Source organism: Hemicordylus capensis, chromosome 5 (genome assembly GCF_027244095.1).
Source record: "Hemicordylus capensis ecotype Gifberg chromosome 5, rHemCap1.1.pri, whole genome shotgun sequence".
NCBI classification, from domain to species: Eukaryota; Metazoa; Chordata; class Lepidosauria; order Squamata; family Cordylidae; genus Hemicordylus; species Hemicordylus capensis.
The window spans coordinates 118253989-118272186 of NC_069661.1; the positions used below are offsets into that span (position 1 = coordinate 118253989).

At 41.9% G+C, this 18198-nt stretch overlaps 1 protein-coding gene across 4 annotated transcripts in view; it reads left to right on the plus strand.

Annotated features, from left to right (window-relative positions):
• The window catches only part of LDB2 (LIM domain binding 2), a 378881-nt gene extending 362698 nt beyond the window's left edge, over positions 1–16183 (plus strand). For 2 of the 4 annotated variants that reach the window (XM_053257537.1, XM_053257535.1), the window contains 3 exons: positions 4530–4653; positions 7927–8078; positions 14295–16183. In XM_053257537.1, coding sequence (XP_053113512.1) covers positions 4530–4653; positions 7927–8078; positions 14295–14525 — 507 coding nt within the window. In that variant the 3' untranslated portion in view covers positions 14526–16183. Of the gene's footprint in view, positions 1–4529; positions 4654–7926; positions 8079–10540; positions 10683–14294 lie in introns of all 4 variants that reach the window. The other 2 variants (XM_053257538.1, XM_053257536.1) reach the window with 2 other exon arrangements.
• The last annotated feature ends 2015 nt before the right edge of the window (positions 16184–18198 follow it).

Sequence of the window (18198 nt, forward strand, 5' to 3'; positions counted from 1 at the left end):
CACCGCTCTGGGCTCCTTGGAGGAAGAGCAGGATATAAATGTAAAAATAATACTAATAAATGGGCTACTTGGAGAAGGGAGTTCAAGAGTCTGGGGGTCACAGAGCAGGGCTTTAGATGAATGCAGCCATCCCTTGCCAATGGCATTCTTGGTAGTTTTAAGGGATTCCAGGTGATTTTTGGCTTTTTGGGGGGGGTATTTTTCTATGTTTTTTCAGTCTTTTTGCAACCACGGTTCCCCCAACCCCATGTTTACCATTGATTTCAATTGCTCACCAACTGTGAATTTGCCAATGGCAATGTTTTGCCAGAACGGAACCCTTGTGGTTGGCAAGGGATGATTGTACCTAAATAAATGGATAGGTTCTGGACCTTAAGTCATCCTGGTCCCAGATCATTTTGGGTCAGTTTGTGCCAATCTTGTAAATGAGTTCCAATAAGGACTCTCACAGGTGCATTCTGGACCAACCAAAGTTTCCTCAAAATATCCAAAGACAAGCCATGTAAAATGTATTGCCGTAATCGGGGTCTGAATGCATAACTGTGGCCAGAGCAGAGCAGACCTCTCCAGGAATGAACCTAAGCTGGAAAAGGCACTGCTGGCCACCTTTACCATCTAAGCAGCCAGGAACATCTGCCAAGCTGTGACTTTGATTCTTGAGGGAAAGGGGTTACCCCATCTAAGGTACATGGAACGCTGGATCAGCTTTCCTCAAAACAGCACTCCAGGACAGGCAAGGGTCGATTGAGTATCTGGTAGACCTCGCTTCTCCAAGAATCCTGCGTACATCTTCAGGCTGCACAAGATGAAGTATTGATATGAAAAATATTTGCCGAATCCAAGGCAAAATCCAAATTGGAGCAACTGTGATTAATTTTATCCACAGACTGCTTTGAAAATGGATCATAAAAGGCTGCCAAGGACGCCTCCCCTCAACACTTGTCCAATTGTGGGGAGGGGGAGGATTGCAGTGGCATCGAGAAAATCTAAATGGTAACCAGATGCAAAGGTGAACAGGGCTCCTGTAGAAGAGAAACCTTTGGTAGGCTGTGCACATGAGCAACCCAACCCAGGCTAGAGCATCTCAACCTGGGCTGGGCTGCTCATGTGCAGGTTGAGATGGCCTAGCCTCTGCTCATGTGCACAGCCTCGGTGTGTGTTTTCCACACAAACGGTGTGTTAGTGCTAGTGAAGGAATTTATAATGGCTCTGCATGGCAGCTCACAGAAAGATAATTATTTAGGCTCATGAGATAGATGGATTTTTTAAAAACTCTAAGCACATAAGTCTTTTCTAAAAGAACAATTTTCAAAAGCCACCTACATCAGTGAGGTTACCAGATGCATTGGAAGCAGGCAGATAAAATTGGTTTGATTTGTTTACTAAGAAAATATAGGAATAGTGGCAAAGTGAGGTAGAAATGCTTTAAATGAATAAATTGGGAGAAGTTACTCTCTGAGAATGCATTGTCCTCTACACTATCTATACTGGGAAGGAAGAATTACATCATGAAACACCCATGGTTGTGTTTTGTTTTGTTTTAACCTCTTGATTCTGCTACCAGAATCTTGACTCTGAACTCTTGATTCTGCACCTAAAGGTTGCTGCAGAGAAATAACAAACAAATAAGATGGAACCTTGTCCCCAGAGGGCTCACAATCTAAAAAGCAACATCAGATAGACACCAGCAAGAGTCACTGGAAGTACTGTGCTGGGAATGGATAGGGCCAGTTAACCCACCTCAGCAAAAGCTGAAATGTGTCAAAACTTTTCTTCCTCAGAATTTCTGAGTCAGAAATACAAAAGTGTGATAGGGCTGGTGGGAAAACTAAAGAATTTTCAGCACCTCTCCCCATAGAAAGAGAAGAGGCTCTGACTGTCTTGAGAGAGCTTTCTTCAAGCTCAACAAAATCCCACTCTTTTTGTCCGAGCCCTCTGCCTTGCCACTGAGTTCCATTAGCAATGTCCACCTGGTTCTCTGTTTACTGCCCTTGACTCTGCACAAATATTCCATTTCATTGAGTTACACTGGAGCAGTTTGGGTGGGTTTTTTTGCCCTCGGCGGCTTTATTCCTTCTTCAAATGTTTGTGAAACCGACGTATCGGTACCTCCCCCTCATCTGAAGGTGCTCTGGTTGTATGTCCATAACGATCATAACATTTCCAGCTCTTTCAGAAATAGATATAGTGATGTGACATTTTTTCATTTGGGCAACATACAACAATAGAAAGCAATTCATAAATTTGAGAGAGAAAAGGAATGCTTCCTGTATTATATAAATAAATAAAAATAAATACAAAACAATTCCCAGGACAGGAAGCAATGGCAGCTAAGCCAGTTTACACTTGCAGTATCAGTTATTTTCATGTAGGACTCTATAATTATGAAAAACATTCTCATTTAACAGATGTGTAGCAATGAATGACTGGCAGGGTTTTCAATTTGTTGCAAAAGGGTCTCTGCAAAGTCTGGGAAGGCCTGGGACTGTGTCAAAAACAGACTCTTAGAGATATATTGATTACATAACTGCCCAAAAGCACACATGCTGTCAAAATCAGATGGTGTATCAATTAACCATTGGGTTTTTAAAAAGGCAAAATGTTGCAGTGAATGTCATCATATCTGCTTGGACAAAACAAAATATCTGAGGGAAGTTTTAATGAGGCAAACAAAATTTCTAGAGGGGGGCGGTTCTCACACACATGTTTGTTTGTTTGTTTGTTTGTTTGTTTGTTAACATATCTATATACACTACCAATGTCTCTAGGCAGTCTCCAGTTTCTTACAAATGCAATTTTCTGAGGCAAATGTGGCAGTTTCTGCTTTGGCAAAATATTCAAGCAACTTAAAGGAAACCAAAAAGAGGCATTAGTAAGATGAGTAGTATTTCCGACTGCTTACATCTTTTCAAGATAATTCTTCACATCCTTACCCATAGGGACTATTGTCTTAGGTAATGACAACAGCAAAAAGTCGTAGGTGTTTTCATGTTTCAGAAAGGTTCCAAGCATGACACCTTTCCTGTGAACCTCTAGGGAGAAACCATAATGTTGGAATGCTCTGAATTAACTGATGAGTTAAAACCTGAGGCAGAGAGTAGTTGGAGAGATGAGATGAAAAGTTGTCTTGAAGAAAACATTGGCTGACCCTTGAGAAAGTTACTCAAAAAGAGTCCCATTGAAATTAAAAGGACAAATTAGGCAATACCTAATTCAGGGTTTTGCAACCTATAGACTCAAATCATGTAGCATCTGTTACCCCTAAGTAGGCCTATTGACAATAATGGGCCTACTCATATGTAATGTTCACTATGTGTTTTTTTGCAGCTAACATCCTCCCCCCCCCCCACCACCCCACCATCCCAGCTAGAAGCAGTCACCACTGTACTATTAGTATACAGAATCTTAAATTAGAGTGAATAAATGAAGACTTGGCACACCACTTCTGAAAGGTTGCCAACCCTGGCCTAATTTGTCCTTTTAATTTCAATGGGACTATTTTGAATAATTGTCCTCATCATGTCAGCAATGTTATATGAAAGCCAGAGGAAAAAGGAGATTTCAAGGAGGGTGGTTGGACTTAGTAGGAGACAGTTCAAGAAGCGATTGTGGGAGACCAAGGAGAATTAAGATTGACAAGATGAATTCAGTTCAGTCAAAACAAAACAAAACCGCCCTGAGCCATTTTGGAAGGGGGGTATAAAAATCAAATCAAATACATACATACATACATGTAAGTCTGTATACAGTATTACAAGGGTTGGGTTTGCACAATCGTGTGCCCCTGTTAGACGTGTCATGTGAACCCGCAAACCAATGGTTCCCAAGCCATCTGCCTGAGATTCTACATGCTTTTTCCCCCCCAACTTCAAATCTTCGTTTCAAATGGGTTGAAAAAGTTGGTATAATCTTGGGTGGACAGGTTGGGAACCACCAGTTGGGCAGGTTCGTACAATACAGCCGCTGGGGTGTGTGACTTCCTGGGAACCTCTGCCTCCCAGCTTACTGATTTGGTGGTGATTGTGCAAACCTGCCCAAAATGTAGAATGAAAATGTAAGAAAGAAAGAAACATGTTATCCTCAGTGTTCCCTCTAGCAGTGATTCCCAGATGCTGTTGACTACAACTCCCAGCATTGCCAGCTGCAATGACCTTTGCTTGGGGGTTATGAGAGTTGTTGTCAACAACATCTGGGAATCCCTGTTAGAGGGAACACTTGTCAACCTTGAAACACCAACACCTTCCTTCGAAATGATGTCCTTACATTCCGTGTAAAGCTGTACAGCATATTTTCATTGGTTACTGTGTAATTAAGATAATAAATAAATAAAAGTTACCATCCCTTAGCAGCAGAAGCTACCAGTTCGGCACAGATCATTCTGTGCTGCATTGAAATGCATGTCTCCTAATTCTCAAACTACTTAACAGAAAGAACAAAAATAAACAATGGTTTCAATCCAGACTAGCAGTGTGATTTTTTTAAAATGCTATTCACCTTAAGTGTACTTTTGTACATTCTTTCTTTTGCAGTTGTGTGTAATATTGGAGCCAATGCAAGAGTTGATGTCAAGGCATAAAACGTATAATTTAAGTCCTCGGGATTGCCTAAAAACATGCTTGTTTCAAAAATGGCAACGGATGGTGGCACCTCCAGGTATGGTTGGCTTTAATATTTGCTCCCTGAAGTTTGATTGGAAGTGGTTTAAAGAAAAGAAATTTAAAGGCTTGGGGAAATGACTGAAGCCCATTTAAACAGAGAATAACATCAGAAAAGTGAGAAAACAATGCAGATGTCACCTCTAAAGAAGGTATCTAAATTATATTACCTGGAACTTTAGGGTCTATATCCTCAATATAGAGAGTAACAGTGGACAAACTTCCCCAAAAGACAGCTTGCTCACCGCTATCAGTCCCTATCAGATTATCCTGAAGGGAATATCTACAGAGGAATATTGGATCTGTGCCAGTGCTCCCTCTCAGCTTTTGCACCCTAGAACCTTTCCTCAAATCTTCTGCAGTGTTTTTTTTTTCCTTTGGGAGATCTACAGGAGTTCATTGAATAAATAGTTGATGTAGAAAGTTCCCATGCAAGTCAAGCTCTCAGGGCTCTTTGTAAGAGAAAGAGCCCTGAGAGCATGCAATTTCTACATGATGCCGTCTTCTATGTACAGCTTGGATAATTATCCATAAACAGTTACCTTTCTTTCTTTCTTTCCACGTTTAAGATGCAAGAAAGGAAGCATCTTAAAAATAGGAATTGTGAGTCTGCTTGATATTGGAGTATCTACCCTTGAGTCTATCACCTGGAACTTGTGGACCTGCTTCAGAGGTTGTACACATTTTGTGCGTCAGGCTCATATCAGACATTTTCCTGTGTTCGCTGCATCTTCCCTTGGAAGTGTATGAGAAAAACAATGTAGTAGAACCAAAGCAAATGTAGAGAGTGCTGGTACAAATCTAATTGGCTTCATGCTTTTAGTTCAGTTTGGTAAAGAGTTCAGGGTGGCATTCATAGTCTCCTCCCTTCCATTTTATCCTCCCATCAAACTGGTGAGGTAAGTTAGTGACTAGCAGAAAATCCTTTGGTGAGCTTCATCACTGAGAGACTTTGAACCCCTTGTTCTAGTCCAATACTATCCACCCCATTTCTCCTTTTCATCTGATTCAGGTGAGGCTGTGAAAGTGCTGAACATGTGCTTCTGATCAGTAATAGGCTGGATGAGGGCTCATAGATTGAAGCTTAATCCTGACAAGGAGGAGGTTCAAATGGTGTGTGGTTTGTCTGACCAGGGAAATGGTGTTCAACCCATTCTGGAAAGGATCAAATCCCACACCAACACCCAGAAATTCAGGTTCATAATCTGGACACGCTGCTTGGACCAGCTTTGTGTGATACCAATTTTCAGTTGGGTGGAAGCAAGGTAGGAGGAAGGCCTGGGTAGAGAAGTGATTGTGTGGAAGTAAGGTAGGAGGGAATTCCACCCAGGTTTTCCCCCTACCTTGCTTCCACACAATCACTTCAATCCATGGTTTCCGCCTACCTTGCTTCCACACAACCAAATACTGGGAGCACACACAGCTCCGAAACCCAGTTTTCGATTGTGTGAATGGATCTCATTATGTTGAACACCCATACAATGAGTGTAAAGTGTAGAAAAGTACAGATCTGTTCACAGGTACAGTTATTCACATGTTATGCTGAACACAGGTACAGCAATACGTTTCCTTTCTGTACCATGCCACCTAATGGTGCAGCAGGGAAGTAACTTGCCTAGGGAGCAAGAGGTTGCTGGTTCAAATCCCTGCTGGTATGTTTCCCACACTATGGGAAACACCTATATCGGGCAGCAGTGATATAGGAAGATGTTGAAAGGCATCATCTCATATTGTGCAGGAGATGGCAATGTTAACTCCTCCCGTATTCTACCAAAGACAACCACAGGGCTCTGTGGTCGCCAGGAGTCGACACCGACTCGACGGCACAACTTTACCTTTGCCATGCAGCTGTGGGGCCTGTACTCATGCTCTCTTTTAACATGAATGCAGGTAAAGTCATTCACACAAACGAATGAGCGTGCAGATATCTTTACTTTCATACAGCATAATGCCTGAATCAGGCTTATGTGGAGCTGCATTTGAAGACTAGGCAGAATACAGCTGATCAGCAGCATTAAGGATACATCCCGCTGGCCCTGAAACATCATCACTGGCTACCAGTTCATTTCTTTTAAAGTGCTGGTAATGATCTTTTAAAGCCTTGTATGGCTTAGGTCCTGGGTACCTGGCTCTCTTTCCCCACGTATTCCTGCCTGTGTACTGAGATCCTCATTGGGAGTTCCTTCTCCAGCTTACTCTGTCCTCTGAACACAGGTGGGTGGTTACTGGTGAGAGGGGCTCCACTGTGGGATCGCGCTTGTGGAATGCTCTCCTCAAAGGGGCTGGCCTGACATCCATTCTCCTGTCCTTCCAGTGCCAAAGACCTTTTATTTTCCCAGGTCTTTAAAAATGTTTGGTTTTATTCTGTGCTGTCACTGTTCGGTGCTTTTTCTGCTCTTTTAATGCTGACGTTTTAACTGTGCTGCTGCTATTGACCGTTTGTTTTTATTGTATTAATTGCATGTGTGGTTTGTCCGGTACCCTGAAAGTAATGCTAATAGCACAAGACATACATTTCCAACAATGTATATTCATAAATTATCTTCCTGATTACAGCCTACCTATTTTATCCCATGCAAATCAGTGGCTCCTGTTGACTTCCTTAAGGCAAAGTAAATGGGCACAGTCTTTCACTTGACAAGGCTGTGATGGGGCCAGAGTTTCTCTTCTGCCTCTGATCAGTTTCCAGTGATGGGGATTCCATGGGGACACAATCGGTTCAAGCAGTTTATCCCATCACAAGTGCCTGAGCCCATCATACAGGCATTTGCTAATGGTTAACAATGGTTACTGGGATGCGATTTGGGTCTGAGATCTGTGAACAGTCAATGTTGAGCAGATACAGGAGTATTTTTTGTCTACCTCCTGATCTGAATTTGCTTGTAGCTCCAGGTTAATGTTCCAACTATTTGGTGGTTTTGATTGAGTGTAGTGTGCACACCAGGAATATTATTATTATTATTATTAACATTTTATATCCCGCTCTTCCTCCAAGGAGTCCAGAGCGGTGTACTACATACTTGAGTTTCTCTTTCACAACAACCCTGTGAAGTAGGTTAGGCTGAGAGAGAAGTGACTGGCCCAGAGTCACCCAGCTAGTATCATGGCTGAATGGGGATTTGAACTCTGGTCTCCCCGGTCCTAGTCCAGCACTCTAACCACTACACCACGCTGGCTCCTTTAAACCGAAAGAGGAGAAAGCAGTGGTTGTTCTTATTCCTCTGCCTGCAGATAGCTGTAATTTGCTTTGCTTCCTGCATGTCTACTACAGCAGAGCCCACAAGACAGCCGACAACCAAACGGAGGAAAAGGAAAAATTCAACCAGCAGCACTTCCAATAGTAGTGCCGGGAACAATGCAAACAGCACCAACAGCAAGAAAAAATCAGCCGCTGCAAACCTGAGTCTTTCAAGTCAGGTACCTGTAAGTCTCGCTTTCCTTTTAGGCCTCCATCTAAGATTATCATACAACTAATAATATAGATATGGGCCAGGATCCAAAGCATCATGAAGCGGTTTCTGCACCGGTTTCTCTAGGATTTTCAGGCTTCCCCTCCCTACATGTAATACTACTCATGGGGGCCCTTGGGCATCACTTCCAGCATGAGATGTGGCAAAAAATCCACATAGCCCCATGCACATACCTCTTCATGTGTATCGGGGTGGAGTGACAGAGGGAAGCTCTGTGGATCCTGGCCAGAGCATTCTGACTGTACTCCTGTGTTGAGCCCAGAGAGGCTTCCATCCACAGCAGAAACAAGGAAATTAAAAGTGGTTAATCAGGTGGGGCTCCACCTACTGCCGATTTTAGTGAAAGTTACTCTAGTAATTTGGCTGGTGGTGCAGTTAAGTAATTGGGGGGCCCTGGTTCAACTCATGATCCAAGTCAGTCCACAGCATGATTAACACTTCGTTTACCTGCACATGCCATACTCAGGGTTGGATGTACTCTGCTCTAAAAGACATTTAAATCTTTGCCATGACACCCCAGATTCTGCACCAAGAGAACTCCAGTTCTGTAATTTTAATCATTGCTGCACAAGTCTTCTGATTTTTGAATCATTTGTCCTGGTTTTTCGGTCATGAGGAGGGGCAATGGAGGACACCTCAAGCATATCTTTGGAACCATACATGCTGCAACTTAAGAAAGATGAGATTCCCAGGAAAGTATATTTTGTACCCAGTAACATATTCTGTGCTTGTATAGAAGTGTAGCAGACACACAACCCTGGCAATACTGATGAGCACTTTTCCTTTCTTCACTGAATCAGTGGTCCCCTGTGACACTGTTAGGATAGAAGCTTCATTCTGGCCAGTGATGCCTGCAAAGGTACACTGTCCTCAAGAGGCGTATTGATTAAGTGGAAATTCCAAAAACCTAGGAAATAACCCATTCATAAGAGAAAATGTGGTTAACTTCCACTTTTCCACAATATCCATTTAGGGGCCTCATGACAAGAAACTCAAGACCTGATGCATTTTAAAAGATGTAAGCTTCTTGATTAAAATATTTAATTTCTAACCTCCACTGCGAGTATGTTGTGGGAATGGTTTTTATCACCATTTTGATTGTCTCCAGAAAGAAGCAAGTCATTGATGAATATTTTTGAAGCCCTTCCAGATTATGCAGGACTTCAAAACTAAGGGCATTCTGAATCACTGCCTGTTGTCCCATTTGTAATGTTTTCAGTTTGTCCTTCATTTGTTCCTTGATGTCCCAGTAATAGTCTTTGTGTATTTCCCTTCAGAGTTGCAAGTCATCCATCCTTCTATTTCTCTGAGCAGGTGGAGGGGAGGGTGGAGAGGGGATAACAACCTGTGTTTTGGCAGATAACCAGTTATGGGGGTTTAAAACCTAGTTAAATTCAGAAGCAGCCTGACAGCGTCCCCACCTCTGGACCTTGCAGGCTCTTCTCCATAACCATTGGGCTCTACTCCCCTGTGAAGCAGGTCAGCAGTTTTGAAATCAGCAGCTGGAACTCCATTTTCATTGGTATGCTCCTCCTGCTCTAGGAATTATAGACTGGTCTTTGAGCCAATCCATTTTTTAAAAAAATGTTTTTAAAAACCATATAGCACTGTATGGTTGGTGGATCATGTCACTCCCTTTGGACCTCAGTCCATTGTTCTCACACAAATAGTAACAATAAAAGGAGAAATCAATGAAAAGCTAATGATATCAGTCATATTGATAATACCTTGTACATGTGTTGATATTAGTGGTATCATTAGGTTGTGAAGGGTAACAAAGGGATTGCTTTGATGCCCTTTACAAACATAAAGTGCCATCATTAGGTCAGATCTGTATTTTCTGTTCTTTATACATGAACAAACTCCAGAGAGACTGTTTCATGGGGGTGGGGGGAGAAAAAGAAGATGTTCCACTGGTGTGAGGATGCAAAGAGCTCAGACTGGCACAACTTGTGATCCACCAAGCCAAACGTACTGTGAACTCACCTCCCATGTACTGTGGCCTGTAAGGTTTTTGACAACCTGTGCGAAACAGGATGCTGGACTAGATAGGCCTTGAGCCTGATCCATCAGGACTGTTCTTACGTTCTTAACCCTCCCTGCTTTGCCTTTCCAAACAGGCAGCAAAGCCAGGAAGGTTAGTGAGAGATCCTGTTAGATTGTCGTACATGCTGAATTCCACTCAGCTTTGTAGATCACAAGTTCTGCAGAACTGCCTTATCCATGCCATATTTTGTGAACACATTTCCTGGAGTTTGTACACTAAATATTTCTCTTTCTAACCATGAAATGCGTGAATGTAGCTGAATCTTATTAGCTGCCATGAATAGCCCATAGCTGTGTGTGTCCCCATGCAAAAAAAAAATAAAAATCTAGGGTTTAATTCTTGGATTCTGCTTCTCACTCCATGAGCAGGAGCTAGGAGCACTCCAGAGCTGCAGCCTCAACCCTGGGAGGGATGGAGCCTTGTGTCATTCGACAACAGTGACCCCTACTGGCCAATTTAAGGAGAAGCATTGAGGGGCTCTAAAGGAGTCACTTCCAGTCCTCCTCAGAGGTTGGTGGCTATTGCACGGGAACTAGTGAGTGGAGATTAACTGGTGTTTAATTGGTGGGTGTTGTCAGCGTTCCTTTTCAAGGAATAGAGGGCCTTGCTGTGGGGCAGAGACAGTGACCACATCCAAAGAAAGTTGGTTGTGCTTAAGTCCCTTTGAAATCAATAGGACAAATTAGTTGTAGCTAACTTTTGTTCTGTTAATTTCCAATGAGGCTTAAGCATGACTGATTTCTCTGGAGTAGGACCAACATGTTTGTTTTTTTCTCCTTTGAGGAATTATTGATTGTCTGATATATGGATTAGATGCATGGCACATTTGCGCCCTGTCGCAAACATTTTATAGTCTTTATAACAGCTGAAATACCAGGTTGCAAAATCAAACTATTGCACAGCTACCATATACCTCCCCGGATAGACGATATAAACTGGCTGTAATAGACAGCATTGCAAATAACCAGCTGTCATTGATCACAGAAGGCATAATAATAAAGGGATTGCAATAAACCAGAATAAGGGAATTGACCGTCAGACAGTTGCTATAATCTTTCTGACTGATCACTGAGAATGTGTTCACACATTATGACAAAATCTGTATTGTTTATTGTGTGGTACTGTGCCATTCACACATTTATCCAAACCTTGACAAGTTACACACAACATGAATGCAGGAGTTTTTAAACTGTGTTTTCCAGACAATCCATGATAGCAGACAAGCTTCTCCAAAAGGTAGTTGCCCATCAGTCTTCTCCTGCAATACATGGAGTGTTCTATGATGCAGTCACGGTTGCTTGCAGGAGGTGGTGGTGGTGGTGGTGAACTCAAAATTGCACCAGTCTATATTCTGGCCTATCCTCACACAGAATTATTGTTTCTTTGATGTAGTCTCTATCTTTAACACCTCTTGGGGGTGGGGGCTTTGCACATGTGTGGGGACCATGTTGGGAACTCTCCAAGCTTCTTGATTCCTGTTTTTGGTGGGAGCCTGCCCCCAACCGCTCTACCTCTCCTCATCGCTCTCAGTCTTTCGTCATCCATGCTTCAGTCAACTGCATTAGGCACTCTCCGAGCTTCTTCTACAAGTTTTTAAAAAAACCCTGTTAGTCTTATTCTCCTTTCTTCTCCTGTTTTGTTTTCTTCCGTTCTTCAGGTAGTTAGCACTTCTTATCATTTTTCTGCATATTTGTTTGTTTCGGCCACCTCCCCCAATCTTCCCTGGGACAGGAGCTTAAAACTAAAGTTTTTTGCATCATATGGCGAGTAAGGTGGTCTTCAAAAAGCAGGTGTTCTGCTGAGCCAAGTTACCATCTGCAGACCACCCGTAGCAAGTGTTTGTTCTGTATTAGTGAAGTGCATGTGGTTGAAACCTGCCCTCACTGCCAAAAATTTACTAAGCAAGCATGAAAGAATAGAGCGACCTGCCTACACTCCTCATTGTGGGAACAAGCCTACACTCCTCACAATAGCTCACAACCACTAAAGCTCCAATCATGCCCCTCATGGCCACTGTGGCTCCTTTGGGAGCAGAGACGTTAGACAAAGATACAGCAACACCACACTTGCCTAAGTCTGTATCAGTACCGACTGCCCTGGTACCATGTGAAGCTCCGTGCCCAGTGCCGAGAACGTCCTCCTTGGCCTCGACATCATTGGCTTCATTGACAACCTCGTCGGCCTCAACATCATTGGCTTCATTGACAACAATGGTACTGGTACCAGGCACTTGCTCAGCAAGAAGAAGAAGAAGAAGAAGAAGTTACAACAAAAAAACACCCACTTGCAGCCATCCCAGTGGGACAGCATCTTCCAAGTGTCTGAAAAGGAAGCAGCCATCAGGCTCCAGCATGATCCCAACTAAACCAAAGAAGTAGAAGAAGAAGAAAAGTAGGGCTTCTTCAGCCCTACTTACGGTTCTACAGCCGACCACTGTAACCAACCAGATCTTCAGATGTCTGCTTTGGAATCATAAGTAGGACTGATGAAGCTGACATTGGCTCATTCAGATGCTATGACAAATGTCGCATATCCCCACCACCACTGGAAGTTGAGTTCCATGTCATCTAAATGCAGTGAATTGTGTTGTCTGAATGTAATGCATTTTCCATGTCGTCTGAATGCAGTACTGTTATAGATTTTTAATAAAGATGTTGGCTACCACCATGGCTGTCCCTCAGCCTTTAAGGGGACCTGCAAAGGTGCTTGGCTGAGGCTCCCAGGAACCTAGCACTAGTACTGACAAAAAGCCTTTCCATGGGACACAGAATCAAAAGCTGTGTTTCTAGGTAGACAGACTCCTTCCCCCAAATGTTGTGTTTAGCACAAGGATATCACTTTTAAAAGTAATGAGATCAGAAACTCTCTCTGGTTTCTTGTCTGGCAGTTCTCTCTTTGTACTCCATGCTGGCCAAAGATCAGTAGCAAGTCAGTGATATGACAGTTGTATTTGGGGCACTTTGCATGCCTTCATAAAAGAATCCGGTGCACTCACAGCAGCAATTGGGATGGATCCTTTCCTCCTTGCCCTCTTCAGCTTTTGACAACTGCTAGCTTCATTAGTGCAATTATAATTAGCACTCTGTCTTCCTTTTATGATACCAGCTGGACAGATTGGGCCTCTTACTGCACAGATTGGCAGCAGTGTTGCCTACACAGAGAGAGGTGACAGGCACCACGAAATAACAGATGGTAAATTCAGGGCTTGTTGGCAATCAGCAGTTTTTTTGCTAATGACTTAATTAGTGATGCAAATTGTCAAATCAGTGTGAACATTGTTTTTATCAAAAAAACTCTACATAAATTAATTATCATAATTAAGTGATGGGATGTCAAGTGTATTGGTTAGGAATAAGAGGTGCTGAGTTCTTTATTCTGATGGCTGGTGTATTAAAGGTAGCATTTGTGAACTTAATTTAATTTGCTGTAGTCACAAGCTGGAGAAATAAAGTATGTAGTAAATACTTTAGGGCAGGGTCTCTTAACCTTGGGCCCCCAGATGTTGTTGGACTACAACTCCCAGAATCCCCAGACATGGCCTTTGTCTCTTTTACAAGCAGCAAAATCCACCTGAAAGTTCTCCTGCACAAGCCCTGTTGAAATGAATGGAAGCTGCACCAAAGGGCAGGAATGGCTCCTATTCATTTCAAAGGGGGATTGTGCAGGACAATTTCCAGATGGATTGTGCCTTTAATTTGAATGTTACAAAGGGGTGTAGTGTTGACATACCACTATTTTGCTGCTTGTAAACAAAATAATAGATAAACCTGAAATTGTGATAATTTGTTGAATCTGGGAAAGGTGATATAACAATTCTAATTGTTTAAACCCTTTCAGTGTAATACTCTAGATCTCTTGTTTGTATATACATTTTATTCCACCTCCATTGTCGATGTTTTGGATTTCAGGGTTTACCATATGCAAAGTAGAATCATAAACAGGTTTGCACATACTAACGAGGGACACCCACTTTTGAGCATGGCTGTCATGAAGGTGCATTGATGCATCATGTTGGTGGGGCTTGCATGGAATAAGCATTCTGAGATACTTCTCAATGGCTATGTTATGTTTTGTTTTGCATTCTTGGTTTTCCATTTAACAAATGTTGGGTGCTGTTCACAGGATGTGATGGTGGTCGGGGAGCCAACTCTGATGGGAGGAGAATTTGGTGACGAAGATGAACGGCTCATCACCAGGCTAGAGAACACGCAATATGATGCAGCAAACGGCATGGACGATGATGAAGACTTCAACAATTCACCTGCACTGGGGAACAACAGCCCATGGAACAGTAAACCTCCTACTAACCAGGAGACTAAGTCCGAAAACCCAACACCGCAGACTTCCCAATAAGTTATCTGAAGCTTCATCCACTGTTGCTTATAACAGCAGGTTACAATTACTATCTCACAGCATTCTTTACAAAAAAAAAAACCACCTCCCAGTTTTCCACAGATATAAAAGCTATTTCTAGATGTACAGCTATCTTTTCTTTTTCTTTTTCTTTTCCTTAAGTTAGAAAAATAATTTATAAGCTTCTGGGTTGGAAGCTCTTGCACATGACATGATAGGCTGGCACTGACCTCAATGAAAAGAACTAAATATGTAAGTAACAATCTCATGACAATTTCTAAATACCATTTCAGTAGTTTTTCAAGATTTCCCCATACCATGATTCCTTTATCCTATAAAGGCCATATCTCACAGACCACCAGTGCTCAGGATCAATGGTAGGTCCTGGGTTGCATTTTTCCTAGAACATAACAAAACAGTTCCAAGTTTTTCAACTTTTAATTTCTCTCCATGCAGTTTCTTTGCCCAGTGAAGCATTTCAAAGGGAGGGAACCAGAGAGGAGAGAACAACCACCGAAGAAATCACATAGCCCAATAGGTATTGCAAATGAGATCCATGTGAACAACAATCCAGTAGTGAGGATTATTAAAAATATTTCCATAAAGCCTTCTACTTGTACCAATACGAGCTTTATTCGTAATTACAAACTGAAACACACACTGCTTGCCATAAAGGACAGTTCTTACAATTAAAAACCCTTTAATGTTACAAGGCCAGCAATATTGTCTGTTTCTTATGGCTCCCATCCAAGAGAGTACACGCAGAGCTGCCAGAGCAGCATGCATAGCCTTTAAAAAAAACTCTGTTTGACCAGGAGCTGGGGTGGGGTGGGTCCAGCCCTTCCAAATAGCTAGCTGTGACCTTTCAAACTCCATCAGTGGCCTATATGCACGCAACTCAGCCTGCTGGATTAGGAAGGGGAGCTGCTCATTCAGCATTTGATTGTGCACAGGCATACCCAGCCATCTAAGGATATAAGTGCATCTAGTGCTTAGCTAGATAGGGGCATACGTTTTTTATAGTTGCTCCTGAAGAAAGGGTTCTGCCCTGCTGGATTGCAGCATCCCTTCCTAGTGAACTTGTTTCCACCACTCATTGGTGCTGCCCTCCATTTTTCCTTCTAGCCATTTTAAGGGCCCACTGGTTTACATCTGACATTGGAATTGATTCCAGTTACAAGTCCTCGTAGTCATCAAAAGCACTGAGCTCACTAAAAATGTGGGTTTTCCCCCCCATCAAAGACATAATAAATATTTTTATCTGGGGAAAGGCACCCAAATTCCAATGAAAGTTTATGCTTTGTAAAATTGCTGTTGATCTGGATTTTGAAAGCCATGTAATCCATCCATTTTGTGAGCAATTCAAATTAATGAAGGCTAACTTTTTTTGTGTTTTATTGTATCCCAGGTTTATTTTGTTCTTTCTTTTCACTCTATATTTCTTGTATAATACTTTTGTAAAGCCCTCAAAACCAATTAATTCTTTGATTCCAGTATATTTATGTGAAACTTTATAAAATAAACTAATTTTTTCATTTGCATATTAATATGTTCAACTCATCATGTAAAAAAATACAGTGAGTCGGTGTGTTATATGATACAACTGTATTTTATGTATGCTTTGCCAATACGTGTGCCAATAAACTGTGTTAACAGAGGTACTTTGTACTTTTCCTTACCGATGGAGATAACATATACACACACTGGAAGCTAGAATTGTCCTTTACGCACACACCCCAAAAGCTGAGATTCTTTGGAAGCTGACTTTGCCCCATTCTGAATTGTTTTCTAGAGACAGAGGCTAATATTTCATTTAGATTGGAGTCCTGGGCACACTTAACTACAAGTAATTTATTTAGACTTATTTCCAAATAAATATGTTTAGGACTTCACTGAAAATCCAGTAAGTGTGTAAAGTAGAAGTAAAATGTGCTGTTGAGTTGATGTTGACTCCTGGCGACCAGAGAGCCCTGTGGTTGTTGTTGGTAGAATACAGGAGGGGGTTACCATTGCCATCTCCCACGCAGTATGAGATAATGCCTTTAAGCATCTTCCTATATTGCTGCTGCCCAATATAGGTGTTTCCCATAGTCTGGGAAACATACCAGCGGGGATTCGAACCAGCAACCTCAGGCTTGCTAGTACCGAAGCTGAATTAGTACCCCACCCACTTTCAATCTCTTAAGAACCAAGCCAAATGTTATTCAGAATGAGGTGATAGGAGTAGTAGCATTCTGGACTGTTACGCTTCAGACTCCAGATAGAAAGTATTATTTCTGAATTCTACCACAACTTTTTTTTAAAAAACCCAAAACAACACCTTTCTTGCATGCAGAGAAAACAAGATCACTTCTTGCATGCATATGCATCCCTTGTACATATGACCCTTTAAAGAAGTGAGGAGGATGTGGATGTGGAGCACACCCTGGAACTGGATGTGCTCAGATGTGTTTTGCTTTGCTTTAGTGCTTCCTGGTTTTCTTTTTGCACAGTAGGCTGCTAGAGTTGCATGACTTGTTCCAGAAAGATGACCTAGCCAGGAAGAGGGATATTCTTTTCTAGAAGCATTTTTCTAAACCCTGTTCAGCTTGACGTGGAACAATGAAAATTAGGCAAGGAAAAGGGGGACCTTACAATGATTTTCCCTGTTTGAGTTGACTGACACTGCATATTAACATTTTTGTAGGGTTTCATAGTCTTTTTATCTTCTACATTCTTCAGCTTTTTGCCCTAATAATTTATGTGGACTCTGCTTCTGGAAATTGAAACTCTAAAAGAGATTGCCAGAGATTGATATCTGCCTAATTTGTCAGCTACAGAGTTCTCCAGTATCAGCTGAAATGATACCGAGAGAGAAGACGGATTCCAGTGTTGAGATTTTGGTTATACAAGTATAGCTGTACTTTGTACAGCTGAATATTTGTAAGAGGTTAAAACAAGGAATGTGTATAATTGCTGCCTGTATAATTGTACATATAGATCATTCATTTAAAAAAATTGCCTCCGAGTCAACTCTGGCATTCGACTCTAAACCCTATTCCCATTTTACATTCAGTGTGCATCCAGCATGTATAACATTTGTACAATCTGTACACCCTCCATAAAGGTTCTCTTCTCACAAAATCCTCCCTGCATTCAGTAGGTCTGAACACAGCTACTGGAGGGTGTGGCCACTGGGCTTTCATGAGAAAGTGGTAGTGCCTCCATACACAACAGGAATGGAAATTATCCAGGTTTCCTACTCCCATAATGTATGGTATGTGACTGCCGATCCTTTCTCACAAAAAATGAATGCCTGGCAACAAGGGGCACAGACAGCTGGTATGTTGACATCAGGGAGCATGGTCTGCAAGTATGGGCCTACTAACCCCTCCATGATTTTACTGAATGCAGGGAGAATTTAATGAGAAGATGGCTCTAATTCTTGATCTTTATGCATGTATTTGACCACATCCACATATTACTTTCAACATGTGCACAGTAGTACATGTGATCTGTACTCTACACTTTCCAGTCCCTATATTGATTTGGGGGGGGGGGAGGAATGCTTGTTTAGTCATTCTCACTAAAATGTGTGTGCTTATACATACGTGTGCATAAGGTGTAGTGGCCTTTTACATTTATTTATTTATTTATTTATTTATTTATTTATTTATTTATTTCATTTATAAAC